General features: G+C 44.7%; 1 protein-coding gene across 1 annotated transcript in view; it reads right to left on the minus strand.

Annotated features, from left to right (window-relative positions):
* Positions 1 to 2,188: 2,188 nt before the first annotated feature.
* LOC112119785 (probable palmitoyltransferase ZDHHC11B) overlaps positions 2,189 to 14,768 on the minus strand; it is a 78,545-nt gene continuing 65,965 nt past the window's right edge. Inside the window, exons 10-11 of the mRNA XM_026656372.2 lie at positions 8,923 to 9,010; positions 2,189 to 2,541 (exon numbers count right to left, since the gene is read on the minus strand). Coding sequence (XP_026512157.1) covers positions 2,189 to 2,541; positions 8,923 to 9,010 — 441 coding nt within the window. The remainder of the gene's footprint in view (positions 2,542 to 8,922; positions 9,011 to 14,768) is intronic.

The following is a 14,768-nucleotide window of genomic DNA, read 5'->3' on the forward strand; positions in this document are numbered from 1 at the left end:
GTAGTAGAAAAAATAATACGATTAGCTGGTTGACAGTATTATTAACTAACTATCAGGATGGAGCACAAGGACACAGATAATCTCTAATAGCCAGTACTCAAACCATATAAGGTTAAACTAAGCCAACCCATTGAGCTGCATCTGGAAATTAATTGAAAGTCAGTGCAGCTTCAGACCGTCTAGTTTGGTATCTCAGGAGAACAAAATACTTGCCAGAAAACATCCCTCTTTATTCCAGTGTCTGTGCAGGGATTTGAGTTGACAAGAGCATTTTTTTAAACTAGATCTGAAAAGGAGTGCAGGAAGCCATGACAGGCCATAGATGCCTGACCGGTGTCATTTCCTGTTTTTATGCATTTTTATGAAATTAAGACTAAAATATCCCCAAAAGTACAAAATAAAATATTAAATGAGAAAACATAGGAAAATGTTAGAATGAAATTAACCCATCCGTGACTCTACAACTTCATTAGTTGTTCGTTCTGTGTTTGTCTTAAAGAAAAAAGTGGCCTCAAAGTATACCTAATAATAATGCCTAGCTCTTGTAAGGCACTTTTCATCAGTAGATCTCAAAGCACTTTACTACAGAGGCCAGCACCATTATCCCCATTTGACAGAGGGGGAAACTGAGGCACAGAGGGGGGAAATGACTTGCCCAAGGTCACCAAGTAGGCCACTGGCATAACCGGAAACAGAACCCAGGTCTCCTGAATCCCAGGCCTTTGCTCTTTCCACTAAGTCAAATGGATGTAGAACAGTCAGGGAACAGTTTGCTTACAGCTAGATTGCAACTAGTGTGCTTGTGGTAGATTTGTCTAGTATTTTAGATATTACCAACAACATTTAAAAATGTTATTGCCCCTTATGTGTGCAACAAGAACGTTCTTTAATAAAATAAAGTTTGAACTTTTAAAACATTTTTACAATTCATATCAAAAAACCTGAATTTATTAGATGACCATATTCCTTTAGAACAATTCACTTCAACTCATACAAATAATAAAAATTAAATAATCAGCAAAACTCCTCTGTATAAATAAAATATATTTTGTCCATATATAGTGAATTTCGAATATGCCCCTTTCCCTGTGAAAACTATAGGTAGATGTACATTTTCAAAATGAAGATTGATCTTAAAAAGGAAAACTGTAATTTAGAGACCACCACACTAATTGTGAGTTCATTAAAATGTTTCAATAGCAAAAACAAATTAGGAAAAAATCACTTTTTGTATAAATAAAACAAGCCATTTGAGAAAATGAGAAATAGTTCAAAATACAAGAACAGAGAACTTCACCCATTTTCTTCCAAAAAGTGGATTTGGGAAATAAGGCTACCCTAAGGCAAACGTCTCTAACTGGAATTTTGGCAATTTGTAGCAGTAATTTTGAGAAACACGTTATTTTCTTTAAAGCAGTTTGAAATGTGCATATTGAAAACAGACTTGTGATATCTCGGAGACCTGTCATGTTACCCAAAGGATGATTATTCATCCTGGCTGCCTTGCCCATCTGATCCCCCCAAACCCATCCCCCTCTTTGGTCTGGTGCCCTCTCTCACATCCTCTTCAAAATGGTCCTTGCCCCTTCAACTAGCCTCTCCTCAGCAGGTGAATAGCCTCATTCTCACTGCCCAGCTGCTATTGCCCATTGGCTACTTCTTCAGCAAGAGCTGCTATGATCTCCATGCCAAAGTCCTCTCTAAGTCTCCACAGCCACCCATCTGCTGTCGTGACAGGTGGATGACGGGGTAGGGCCAGGCAGTAGGAGATGATTACTCACGTGAAGAGTGCAGACAGGAAGACAGGGTGACTCTGAACGGGGGAGGCAGATCTGGATGAAAGTTATCATAGTTATTCCACCTTGGCCCTCAAAGTGGGTACACCCCCTTCTGCCTCTTCTTTCAATACCCCTTAAACGGCTCGCATAAAATCAGGAATTCAGCCATTCCCCAGAAGATATTGTGTATCAAAATTGTTCATCTCTCACAAGCCAATTGTAACCAGGATATCTGCTTTCCTAAAGGCCATCTCATCTGCCTTTCTAGATCTGTACTTCTGGCTACTTCCCGGTATGAAAAAGGTTCCAGTTGCTCAAGTCTTTATATTAGTATCTTGAATTGTTCTTTGAGCAGTCTGCCTTCAGTATATCATAGTACTGCTGTTTCTCAGAACGGAAGATGTAATGCATCAGACTGCAAGGGAACTTTGTGTTGAAATTGGTTCTGATGAGTCATTTTGTTTTGGTGAAGAAAAAGTGGCAGTTCCACTTTGTGCCATTTCAATGCCTTCTTTTGCCAGTGCTGTCCTTTTGAAATGATTGGCAGGTTCCGTTATAGATGCATCTGGTCTTCCACTTTCAGGGGGACTCAGTAGCTGATCAGAGATGGCTAAACTGTTTGCATTCATAGAACACACTAGAAGAGTGCTGTTTCTTATGGATTCCTCATGGAGATTTTGCAGAGATGGGATCTGCTTCATGGAGCCAAGACTTCCCCTGTGAGATTCCTCTAACGACTGGTTGCAGTTAGACTGTAAGTCTGCTTGGAAGCAAAGTGAAAATGAAACTTGAAAGTGCTCTGTAGGCTAGCTTTCAAAAGTGAGATTCAGTCCCTGAACATCAGTCCCCTGAACATCAAAAAGTGATTTACTTTTTACTGACTTTTTACGTTTTACTTTAAAAGCAGAAGAAAACAGACAGTCACAAGTGAATATTTTTGTTCTGTTTTAGTTGAAGTGTTTGAAGAAAAATATAACAGCATTTCAATGTAAGGTAGTCCAATCCAGTGATACTCAGACTGCGGCTTGTGAGCCGCAAGTGGCTCTTTAATGCAGCTCTTTGCAACACATGATATTAAAACACTGTGTGACTTAGTTATTAACCAAAGCTATTAACCAATCAGGATGCTTTACTATGTTATTAACCAATTAAGTTATCAATTTGCACTAAGTTAACAACATATTTGCTGTAAGAGTGTGTGTGTGTGTGTATATGTGTGTGTGTGCGTGTGTGCAAACACACACACACTCTAAGTATTTCCCCTGTCATAATGTTTAAATATGAATAGTACTCTAGTAAATGAAACAATGAATTCATACTACTGTGGCCCTTTTGGGTAATGCTGATCACTAGTTTGGCTTCTGAACCACTTTGGTCTGAGTATCACTGGTCTAATCATATGCAAGGAGCCAGCAAACAGAGCTGGAAACAGGGGAGTTTGAGTGGGAATTTGTAGGAGGAATTGGGGGTGGGGGGGAAGAGGAGAACGTGTGTGTGTTTCTCTCTCTGTCGCTGAGCTTAGGTGGGAAGGCTATGACAGGCTACAGAAGCAGGAGGGGTAGTGAGCCAAGGAATGGAAGAGACAATGTGGATGACTAGATGTGGAAGCTGAGGGATGTACATTATCCTGGAGCGGGTACCTGAAAGGTGCTTTGTTTGGTGTAAAATGCTGCCTGATAGATCAGATGGAAGAGAAGATTGGAGGCTTGGAGATCCAGGCAGAAACTATGGTTGAGTTTTGAAGGGAACTTGAGCAGATAATGGAGGGAAGGCAAGTGGAGGTTGAATGGGAAACCTCAAAACTTGCAGATACAAGCTGGACGGGGGAACTTTGAGGGTGCATTGCTGGATGAGGAAAGTGGCCAGTAGAAGCATGTGATAAAAGTATCAGGCAGAGGAAAAAAGACAGGATAGTGAAGGAGAAATAGAGCTCAGGGATAGATTTACTGAGTTGGAAAATTAAGAAGGGGCGTAGCAGGCAGTAACAGAAGGTGGGAGGGCAAGGAAGAAGAAAAAGGCGGTTAGTCCTAAAAGAAGAGGGAAAGAGTCAATGGAGACAGCCAGAGTTCAGAGACCCAGAAGGACAGAGGATGAGTTGCAGAAGATTGCATGTGAGAACAAAAGACAAGAGGGCTTACAGCCAGAAAGAACAGAAAGAGGAAGGCCAGAGAGCTGCACTAGGAAGAGGCAGGTCTACATGACTGGGGACTCCCTACCAAGAAGAACAGACAGGCCTGTCACCAGAGCTGATCTGAAGAACAGAAGGGTGTGCTGGCTACTGGGAGTTAATATATGGGATGTGGACAGGAGGCTGAAGAGGATCCGAATTGGAGAAGGAAAGAATCCACTGATTATCTTTACAAGGAGACAAATGACACAGCCAGATTCTCACTGGAATGTATCAGTGGAGACTATGCCAAGCTGGGGAAGACACTTAAAGAAATGGAGGCTCAGGTGATCTTCAGTGGGATTCTACCTGTCCGTAGAGGAGGAGAATCAAGGAGAGACAGACAAGATTATGATGATTAACAGATGGCTCAAGGAAGTGCGGCTATAAGAAGGGCTTTGGGATGTTCAACCACTGGGAGGCATTCCTGGACAGAGGACAGTTCATGGGATAGACTCCACCTGAGTAGGGAGGGAAATAGACTGCTGGGATGGAGGTTGGCACAACTGATTAAAAGAGCTTTAAATTGGTAGACTGCTAGGAGATGCTCATGTAATCTCCATGCCTGATTCTAACATTGAGTGGGAGGAAAATTATAGAGAGGGCCCAGCAATGGAGAAAGGAACCACAGAGGGTCAGAGAATGGACATCAAGAGGAAAAGATTGTTACTGTCAGTGGTATTGGCACTGTCGGGCAGGCGATACTGGCAGTAGAATGACTGTACCTAATTGGGTGAGGAATCTGGGTGAAGCCAAGTACAAACAACGAAGATATCTGTACACCAATACAAGGATCCTGGGTAACAAAATGGAGGAACTAGAACTTCTAGTGCAGTAAAACCAGATATTATAGGAATAACAGAAACATGGTGGAATAGTAGTAATGACTGGAGTACAGTTATGGATGGGAATGTGCTGTTCAGAAAAGGCAGAAATAAAGGTAATGGTGGAGCAGCAGCATTGTACATTAATGACAAGGTAGACTGTAAAGAAATTAAAAGTGATGGAATGGATAAAGTGGTATCTGTTTGGGTCAAAAATCACTTTGGGAAAGAAAGCTAACACAGGCTCCACTGTGATAGTGTTTGGAGTATGCTACAGACCCCCAGGATCCAATCTGGGATATGAATAGTGACCTTTGATATCTTTAATGAAATAAATATCACAGGGAATTGTGTGATTATGGATGACTAACTTCCCAGATATAGATTGAAGGACCAGTACTACTAATAATGGTAGGGCCCAGATATTCCTGGATTTGATAGCTCACAGATTTCTTCACCAAAACAACATTTTAGATTTAATATAATAAATTGGAAGGTCCTCATAGAAGAACTGGTTGTACAGGACAATCTTGGTTCAAGAGATCATGAGTAATTCAGTTTAAACTAAATGAAAAGAAACAAAAATAGGTCAGCAATTAGGGTCCTTGATTTCAAAAGGTCAAACTTTAAAAAATTAAGCAAAGTAATAAGGGAAATGGACAGGATCTGAATGTGGAGGAGGCTTGGAATTACTTTAAGTCAAAGTTGCAGAAGCTATTTGAAGTCTGCATCCCAAGCAAAGGGAAAAAAATTCATAGGAAAGGTTGCAGACCAAACTGGAAGAACAAGCATCTCAAACAGGTGATTAAGAGGAATCAGAAAGCCTGCAAGGAATGGAAGATGGGATGGATTAATAAGGAAAGCTCTCTCTTGAAGGTCATAAAGTGTAGGGTTAAAGTGAGAACTGCCAAAAGCCAAGCAGTGTTAGACCTTGCAACTGAAATTAAAACCAACAGTAAAAGGTTCTTTAGCCATATAAATAAAAAGGAAACAGGGAAAGAAGTGGGACCACTAAGCGCTGAGGACAGGATGGAGATTAAAGATTATCTAGGCATGACCCTACACCTAAATGAATACTTTGCCTCAGTTTTTAATAAGGGTAATGAAGAGCTATGGGGTAGTGCCTACTGGAAATGAGGATGTGGAAAGAGAAATTACTATCACATCCAAGGTTGAAGTCATTCTCAAACAGCTTAATGGGAGCAATCGGGGATGGAGGAGAAGTAAAAAGGCAGATAATCTCCATCCAAGAATATTAAAGGAACTGGCTCATGAAGTTGCAAGCCCAATAGCAAGGATTTTTAATGAATTTGTAAACTTGGGGGTTGTACCTAATGGCTGGAGAATTGCTAATATAGTACCTATTTTTAAGAAAGGGGGGGGAAAAAGTGATCCAGGAAATTACAAGCCTGTTAGTTTAACCTCAATTGTATGCAAGATCTTAGAACAAATTTTGAAAGAGAAAGTAGTTAAGAACATAGAGGTAAATGGTAATTGGGATAAAATACAAAAAGGTTTTACAAAAGGTGGATTGTGTCAGACCAACCTGATCTCTTTCTTTGAGAAGATAACTAATTTTTTAGACAAAGGAAATGCAGTAGATCTAATCTACCTGGATTTCAGGAAGGCATTTGATACAGTTCCACATGGGAAATTATTAGTTAAATTGGAGAAGAGGATGAATACGACAATTGAAAGGTGGATAAGGAACTGGTTAAAGGGGACACAACAACAGGTCAGACTGAAAGGTGAAGTGTCAGGCTGGAGGGAGGTTACTGTTGGAGTCCCTCAGGGATCGGTTTTGGGACCAATCTTATTTAACAGTTTTATTACTGACCTTGGCACAAAAAGTGAGAGAGTGCAAATAAAATCTGCAGATAACACAAAGTTGGGAGGTACTGCCAACAAGGAGGAGGACTGGAATATGTAAAAAGATCTGGACAACCTTGAAAACTGGAGTAATAGAAATGGGATGAAATTAAATAGTTCAAAGTGCAAGGTAATGCATTTAGGAACTAACAACAAGAATTTTAAATTGGGGATTTATCAGTTGGAAGTGACAGAGGAGGGGAAAGACCTGGGTGTTTTGGGCAATCACAGGATGACTATGTGCCACCAATGTGATGCCGCCATGAAAAAGGCTAATGCAATCGTAGGATGCATCAGATGAGATATTTCTAGTAGAGACAGAGAAGTGTTAGTACCATTATTTTGATGAGATTTGAGGCACTTGTGAGATCTCGTCTGGAATACTGTGTGTAATTCTGGTCTCCCATGTTTAAGAAAGATGAATTCAAACAAACAGGTGCAGAGAAGGGTTACAAGGATAGCAGAGGAATGGAAAACCTATCTTACAAGAGAAGACTCAAGGAGCTTGGCTTGTTTACCTTACCCAAATGAAGGATGAGAGGAGAGATGATTGCTCTCTATAAATACATCAGAGGGAACAATAGCAGGGAGTTATTTAAGTTAAGGGTCCATGTCGGCACAAGAGAAAATGCAGATAAACTGGCCATCAACAAGTTTAGACTCGAAATTAGATGAAGGTTTCCAACCATCAAGAGGAGTGAATTCAGGAACAGCCTTCCAAGGGGAGAAGTGGGGGCAAAACAAACCCTAATTGGTTTCAAGACTGAGCTTAATAAGTTTATAGAGGGGATGGTATGAGGAGGTTGCAGACAATGGTATGTGGCCCATCTGCAACTGCTAGCAGCAAATATCTCCATTGGCTGGAGATGGGGCCCTTGATGGAGAGAGCTCTGAGTTAATACTGTACAGTGAATTCTTTCCCAAGTGTCTGGCTGGTGGATCCTGCTGACATGCTCAGGGTCTAACTGATTGCCGTATTTGGGGTTGAGAAGCAATTTTCCCTCAAGTCAGATTGGCAGAGACTCTGGGGGGTTTTCACTTTCTCTGCAGAATGGGGCATGGGTCACTTGCAGGTTTGAACTAGAGTAAATGGTGGATCCTCTGAAACTTGAAGTCTTTAAACCATGACTTGAGGACTTCAGTAACTCAGCCAGAGGTTATGGGTCTATTACAGGAGTGGGTGGGTGAGGTTCTGTGGCCTGCAATGTGAAAGAGGTCAGACTAGATGATCATGATGTTCCCTTCTGGCCTTAAAGTTTATGTGTCTAATGTAATGTTTATTTCTCGACTGTCTATGTACATACAATATATCAAAGTAAAGCAATAATGGTGAAACTGAGTTGTGATAGTTTATAGATTTTCAAGATTTATGGTAAAATATAAAGTTTTAATTTTCAGAACCAAACAAAATTATTTGCGACAAAGTACACCATTGTGGAATTATTTTTATAAAGAATGTTAAAATGCAGATTTTTGGGTATTAGTTTTTTTACACACTCATAAATTTCATTGTTACAGTTGCAACAGAGCAAGTTGCAATAAATACCTATTAGCAATGAATGTAATATGCAGTGATTGTCACTAAAAATCTATTTACCAACTCTAACCTCTCTGTGTTATGTGAAAAACTTAAAATATTTCTTATATTTAAAATAGGAAATAGCTTCAGTAACTTATCTGTTAGAAAACACTGACTTTAGTCAACAATATCAAATTTGTACTAAAAATTGATTTAAAAAAAAAGAACTAATCATGCATGCATAGGAATTACTTTTTAAAAAGTTATCTTAGTATGGATGCTTATGATAAGTTCAGCCCTGGTGGAAATCTATGCCACTCCACTGAAGTCAACAGAGTTGCACCCAGTTACACTAGGGCTGAATATGGGCCTCAAAATTTCTCCTGAAAATACCCAAAGTGATTACCCCACATTAGCCAAGCCCATTTAAAGTTAGAAGAATGAAAAATGCATTAAAAACTATCCACTTTACTTTGACATTCTTACAATAATGGATTTCCTGCAAAGAAAAAAAAAAACTTCTTGGCCAAGCCTTATAAGAAAGGTGGTACCCCATAGCAAATATCATGGCCATTACAGTACAGTATTCACTGTAGTGATCAGGATATAGTATAAGGATACAGTATGTATATACATACATCAATTATGTTGTCAGTATATGTCCCGGTTAAGATTGGACTAAATGAATATTTAGACCTTGGTGGTGGGGGAAACTACACAGTAATTCTTCTGTAATTAAAATCAAGTGTTATAAAAAGGTCTTACCTCCAAAGTCTGCCATTTCAGTATCACTTATTTCCTTGTTCTGATGAATACTCTCACACAGAGTTTCTTTAGTACTTTTTGGCACAGTCTACAAAAAACAAATCAGATCTGTAAATTAATTCCAGCTATAGATTGCCAGGTCACTTGGGCATAGGCACCAACTTTCTCCGGTGCCGGTGGGTGCCCGCACCCCCCCCCCCCCCCCTTCCCCCCCCCCACCCCCCCCCCATCCCCGCCCCTGGCCCCGCCCCCATTCCAACCCCATCCCCAAGGTCTCTGTCCTAACTCCACCCCCACCCTGCCCCTATTGGATCCCTTCCCCAAATCCCGACCCTGGCCCCGCCTCTTCCTCCAGTGCGCCACGTTCCCCCTCCTCCCCCCTTCCTCCCTGCCCCGCAAATCAGCTGTTTTGCGGTGCAAGCGCTGGGAGGGAGGGGGGAGAAGCAGGATGCGGCAGCGCGCTCGTGGAGGAGGCGGAGGCGAGCTGGAGCAGGGGGACGGGGCCACGGGGAGCTGCCGGTGGGTGCTGAGCACCCACCAATTTTTCCCCATGGGTGCTCCAGCCCCGGAGTACCCACAGAGTCGGCGCCTATGCACTTGGGCAGAGTCTAATGCCGATATAGCATGCCACTGCGGCTTTTCAGAATGATGAAGGCTTCTCCTCTAACAGCCTCTCAGAAGTTTTTCCAAGATACTCTCTGAATATATAAAACCAGGAGTCACCTTGACTTAAATTGTACATTGAGCTTTTACCTAGTATGCCCACTATCACTACTTTTTAGCACGATGGTGATCTCCATAAGTTACAGCACAGTAGGTAAATAGGAGCACAGGACCACTGGTTGGGTCTACTATGGTAATTCCTGTCTGACAGTGGCCACTACTTAGTGCTGCACAGGAAGGCCCAATGAGCACTGCTGTAGATAATTATAAAATAATTTGGTCACCAGGAAAGTTTCATTTGAGGTATCGGCAGTTAGGGACCAATTTTGCTCCCAGTCAAATCAGAACAAAACACCCATTGGCTTCAATAGTGTCCGATCAGGCCCTTTAGGATACAGCATGCAGCAGTGAGTCTCAGAGCCCAGGTCGACAGACACGGGCCTGCAGGGCTCAGGCTACCACTCCAAAAATAGCTGGGTAGACACTGCGGCTCGGGCTTTATCTCCCTTTCTAAAAGCCTAGCTAATGTAATGTCAGAGGTTCCCATTACTAATAGAAGCATCTAATCCTTTGAATCCTGCCCCCATCCCCTCCGGGCTGCCACGAGAGGCAATGTGGAAAGCTCTCCACTGTTCTCTATTCCTCTGCCTTCCACTGTTTGTATCTTCACCTCCCAAGAATGTCACCAGCGTGGGCAGTGGGTGAATCGCAGGCTTGGGGAGGCTAGACCCTGGCCAGCCTGTCCATCCCCCTTCTCCCGCCGGAGCCCAGAGCGCCCCCCCCCCCCGACAGCCCCAGGCAGCCCGAGCGACCCCCCCAACCCCGGAGCACTCAGTGGGTGGACAGGCAGCGCGGCCCCCAGCCCTGGAACGCCAGGTGGGCAGGCGGCACGAGCACCGGCTCCCGCTGCTCAGAGTCCCTGGCTACAGCCTGGCTCCCAGAAGCCGCAGCCCGGGGCAAGGGCGCTGGAGCCCTCCCAAAAGTGCGGGGGCCAGGAGCCCCCACCCAAGGTGGAGGCAAAAGCAGCTCCCTGCCCATGTGCCAGCCCCCCCGCCCAGGGCAGGTGAAGGGACCCCAGCTCCCCACAAGGCTCTCCCCATGGCCGGGCTGCAGCCCTGAGGCCCCCCACCCCGGCCCAAGATGGATCAGGGAGAGCTGCACGGGCAGCTGGCGTGAAGTCGCGGACCCTCCTCCTGCCCCGGGTGGCTGTGGAGCCTGGGGGACGGGGACACAGGCTGGGGGCTGCTCTCAGCCCCCCCCAGCCCCCCGCCCCCCGAGCAGGTGGAGGGTCTCCTGCAGCTCCCCACAGCCCGGGCTCCCCAGCCAGGCTCCATGCTGGCCTGGCCGGAGTTGGAGCCTTGGGGGGGGGGGGGAAAGAGGGGTCAAAAAGTGGGAAGGTATGAACCCCTGACCCTCCACAGTTCCAGTGCCACTGGCCCAGGGCCCCAGCCACATGGGAAGGAAGAGCCACAGTAGAGCACGGCGGGAAGCAGGAGGGGGTCTGAGGGTGGAGTGTGGGCGGGGCTACGCAGGCAGTTTGGGTAGGCTTAGACTTCCCCTGCCTTTGATACCCGCCACCCATGATCACCAGTGTCTGCCTTCACAACTTATCAGGGCTGTTCCCAGAAGCAGTGGGAGATAAACGTGATTCATGACAGTTCTGACACTTTTGTCCTCAAGAATCTAAATAGCAGAAGTGAAACTGATCAGTGCCTTCTCATCTTTGCGCAGCTGCTGCTTACAGAGCTATGAGCACCAGTAGATACACTGGGGCTGCTAGTGGACAGCATTGCATCTGTTGTATTCAGATGACATTTGGAAAGTTATTTTCAGTTTCTAAAAGGTCCTTATGGTTATGAAAATCAAGTTCTGGAGAAAGGCATGGCAAGGGAATGAGTGGATTTTCCAAGCCCTATCAATATATGGGGAATTTATCTATGCGAAGTTTTTTTAAAAAATCAGAACTGGCACACAAAGAATTAAGTGATAGTATTACTTGCATGATTAAAAAAAAAAAAGCATTACAGTAAAAGTGATAAAGTCTTCACATATTTCCAGTAAAGAGCTGTCTACAGACTTCTACCTTTCCTTATCTCAACAGTCATCAGAAAAACATGTGGCTGCAAAAATAAATAGCTGTGAATAAATTAGTGAACAATGAATGGCTCTTTTATGCTAAGGTCTGGAACACTTTATGGTTTGCCTAACTGTTGGGAAAGGGACTATCTACAATAAGTTTGCTATGACAACGAACAGACTGTTTACTTATCCTTTCTCCCTTTCCATTACTCTTCAATAATATTAACATCTGATAAGGATGAAAATTAGAAACTATGTATAAACTAACACAACAGATTGTAAACTTTTCAGGGCAGCGATTGTGTCTTCTTCTCGGGTCTGGAAAGTGTCTAGCACCCTTTGGACACAACCACAATCTAAAATAATGTTAGGTGAAGATCAGCAAATCTTCTCAAATGTTAATCTGAACATAAGAACAGTTTGCAGACCCCAAGGAAACACTGTTCCCAGGCACTTAAATTCGTAAATTTACCCTCTGTAGGAGGGAGCCATATAATTCCCCATTATTTAATGAGGACCAAAGAAAAGCAAGGCAAGAGAGCAGAGGAGAGTTCTGTGTTTTTTCTACCTTACTATCCACTCTGATACTGGTTGGAGTGTTTTCTTGTGGCCAGGACACTGACAGCCATTTGCTACTGAAACTTCTGGGTTCTCATCAGATCAAGTTTACTTTTATGTCATGAATTTTTCCTTGTGCAACAAGTACCCCAATGAAGGTGTCCAGTCAATAATTTTTCCATAGTTTAGATGTTTCATCATTTCCTGGTGCTGTCAAGCATTTTCTGTTGGGTGAGGATTAGCGGTCCAGAGCAAGCCCTGAAGAATAGCCTCTATGTGCAGTGTGCCTTATTTCTGAATTTTCTAAAGGCTGTACCAAACAGCGTGTAGTATGTCCAAACTCTAAATTCTATAAGCTAACCATCTCAAAGACAGCAGTTCTTCTCTGTGGCAAGAAGGGCGTCCTCAACCACTGTTCCATCTCCTTTCCTGTCCTGCTCAACTCATGCCTCCCATTTACCTTTGTTGTCCATAACTCTGGAATCATCATTGACTCCGAACTCCCTTCTTCTCCTGAAAATCTGCCTTATCACTGTGGTGACTGACTATCCAGTTACTCGCCCCTTTAACAGATTTAAGATCTGGCACAAAGTCTTGTTATCTGCAGTTGGAGTTGGAGAATGAACATAGGAATGGAGCGGACTTGCTGCAGTATAGAATAAGGGCCCTAATGCTGTGCTAACTTAGTTCACTTTGTTACGACTGTTGTTTCTTGCTCCAGTTGAAGTAATTTACTTGAAGGCATGACTGACTTATCTCGATCAGGAGACAAATCACTACCTCCACAACAAAGCCCATGAATGCTACTGTCTCTACTCCACTTCTGCTGAAACCCTCATCCATGTTATCGCCATAACTACTGCAACTCCATTAGCCATGGCCTAACCAAGTCCCAGCTCTCCTGATTCCAGCACAGAGACGGCTGATGCTTTCCTATTTTTCATGTACAAAGCAGCACCACTTCATCTCCTCACTTTCCTCAAATAGTTCCACTGTCTCCCCGTTCATTTCAGGCTCCAGTTCAAAATACCCATCCCTGTTTATTAAAACCCTACATGGACTTGTGCCAACCTCTCTCTTTGCTTCTGCTTTAACACTTTCTTATCCAACACCTGCCTCCTCTTTGTCCCCTCAAACAGCTGGGTCCAGGAGTCTCCCCTCCTGCAGCTCATCCCATCTAGAATAAAATTTCACACCACTTTTCATGCCTCTTCTACATTTCTCAATATTTTGAAGAAGTGTAGGTTCTGCTGACTATCCCTGCCAGATCATGGTCCCTGTCCTCCTTCCTGAGATACAAAAGCAAGTGACATGACACCCTGGTTACTTACTTGTTACCTACCAATGGAGAGATAGCCACCTGTGCTCCAAAGAGATGCCACTGAGATAATTTATGGTATAGAAAGAGCACGGGCAACATCTTACACATCTGTATTTTCAAAATGAACTATACAGAATGCTCCTGCCTGTTGTACACCTTTAAGGCATACCTTAGAACACAGATGCATAGGATGGTCATTATTTGTCTTCTGATGCATTTCCTGGGCAGATGGAGACACTCTGCCATAGTGCACCTTAGGTATTCACCAGCAGCTTAAATCAGTTTAAGCCTCTAGAAGAATATTCTCCTCATCCTTGCTATTACACTAATAGTACAACAGAAAGAAAGTTCATTATGCAATTATGCACGCGTGTGCACACACACACACACACACACACACACAAAGCTTCCCAGGTAAATCAGTGAGATCAGCAGTTCTCAACTGGAGGGCTGCGGCACCCTGGGGGTAAGCAAGACTTTTCAGGGGAGGCGCAGGACCCCCTGGCTGAAACCTGGTGCCCCAAGCCCTGGCAGTGGCGCGGGGCAGAAGCTGGGAGCCCTGACACTTCCCCCCAGGGCTGAAGCCGGGAGCAGCACAGGAGCCCTGGCGTGTCCCCCCACCCAGGGCTGAAGCCGGCAGTGGAGTAGGGGAGAAGCCAGGAGCCCTGGTGTCCCCCTGGCTTGAAGCTGGGAGCGGCGCAGGGCTGAAGCCCCGAGCCCCGGTGTTGCCCCCACAAACTGCAGTGCCTTACCCAGAGTGGGGCAGTCCCAGGGACATCTCCCCCCATCTCCTCTTCCCCAGTCCCTTTCAGGCCCCACACTCTGGCCAGGTCATAGGTCAGAAGTCAGAGCCAGGCAGTGCAGGGCAGCTGCTCCTCTGGCTGGTGGTGCCATGGAGCAGACAGTTGTGGCATTCCCCCGACTGCTGCTGGTGTCCAGGGCTGTGGCTGCTCCTCAGTTCCCAGACCCCTTTGACTGCTCACACAGCCGCTAAGAGCTTCCTGGGTGGGGGGACCCGGCTCCAGGGTGGCAGAGCCTTCGGGACACAGCCACTGCAGGGGGAGCCCTCCCAGCACACAGCCCCTAGCTACCCCCTCCCTGCACCCTGAGCTAGCCTCTGCCCATGCCCAGCCCCTAGCTACCCCTCCCTGCACCCTGAGCTACCCTCTGCCCACGCCCAGCCCCTAGCTACCCCCTCCCTGCACCCTGAGCTACCCTCTGCCCA

Source organism: Terrapene carolina, unplaced genomic scaffold, assembly GCF_002925995.2.
Source record: "Terrapene carolina triunguis isolate 2854851 unplaced genomic scaffold, T_m_triunguis-2.0 Scaffold229, whole genome shotgun sequence".
Taxonomy (NCBI): Eukaryota; Metazoa; Chordata; order Testudines; family Emydidae; genus Terrapene; species Terrapene triunguis.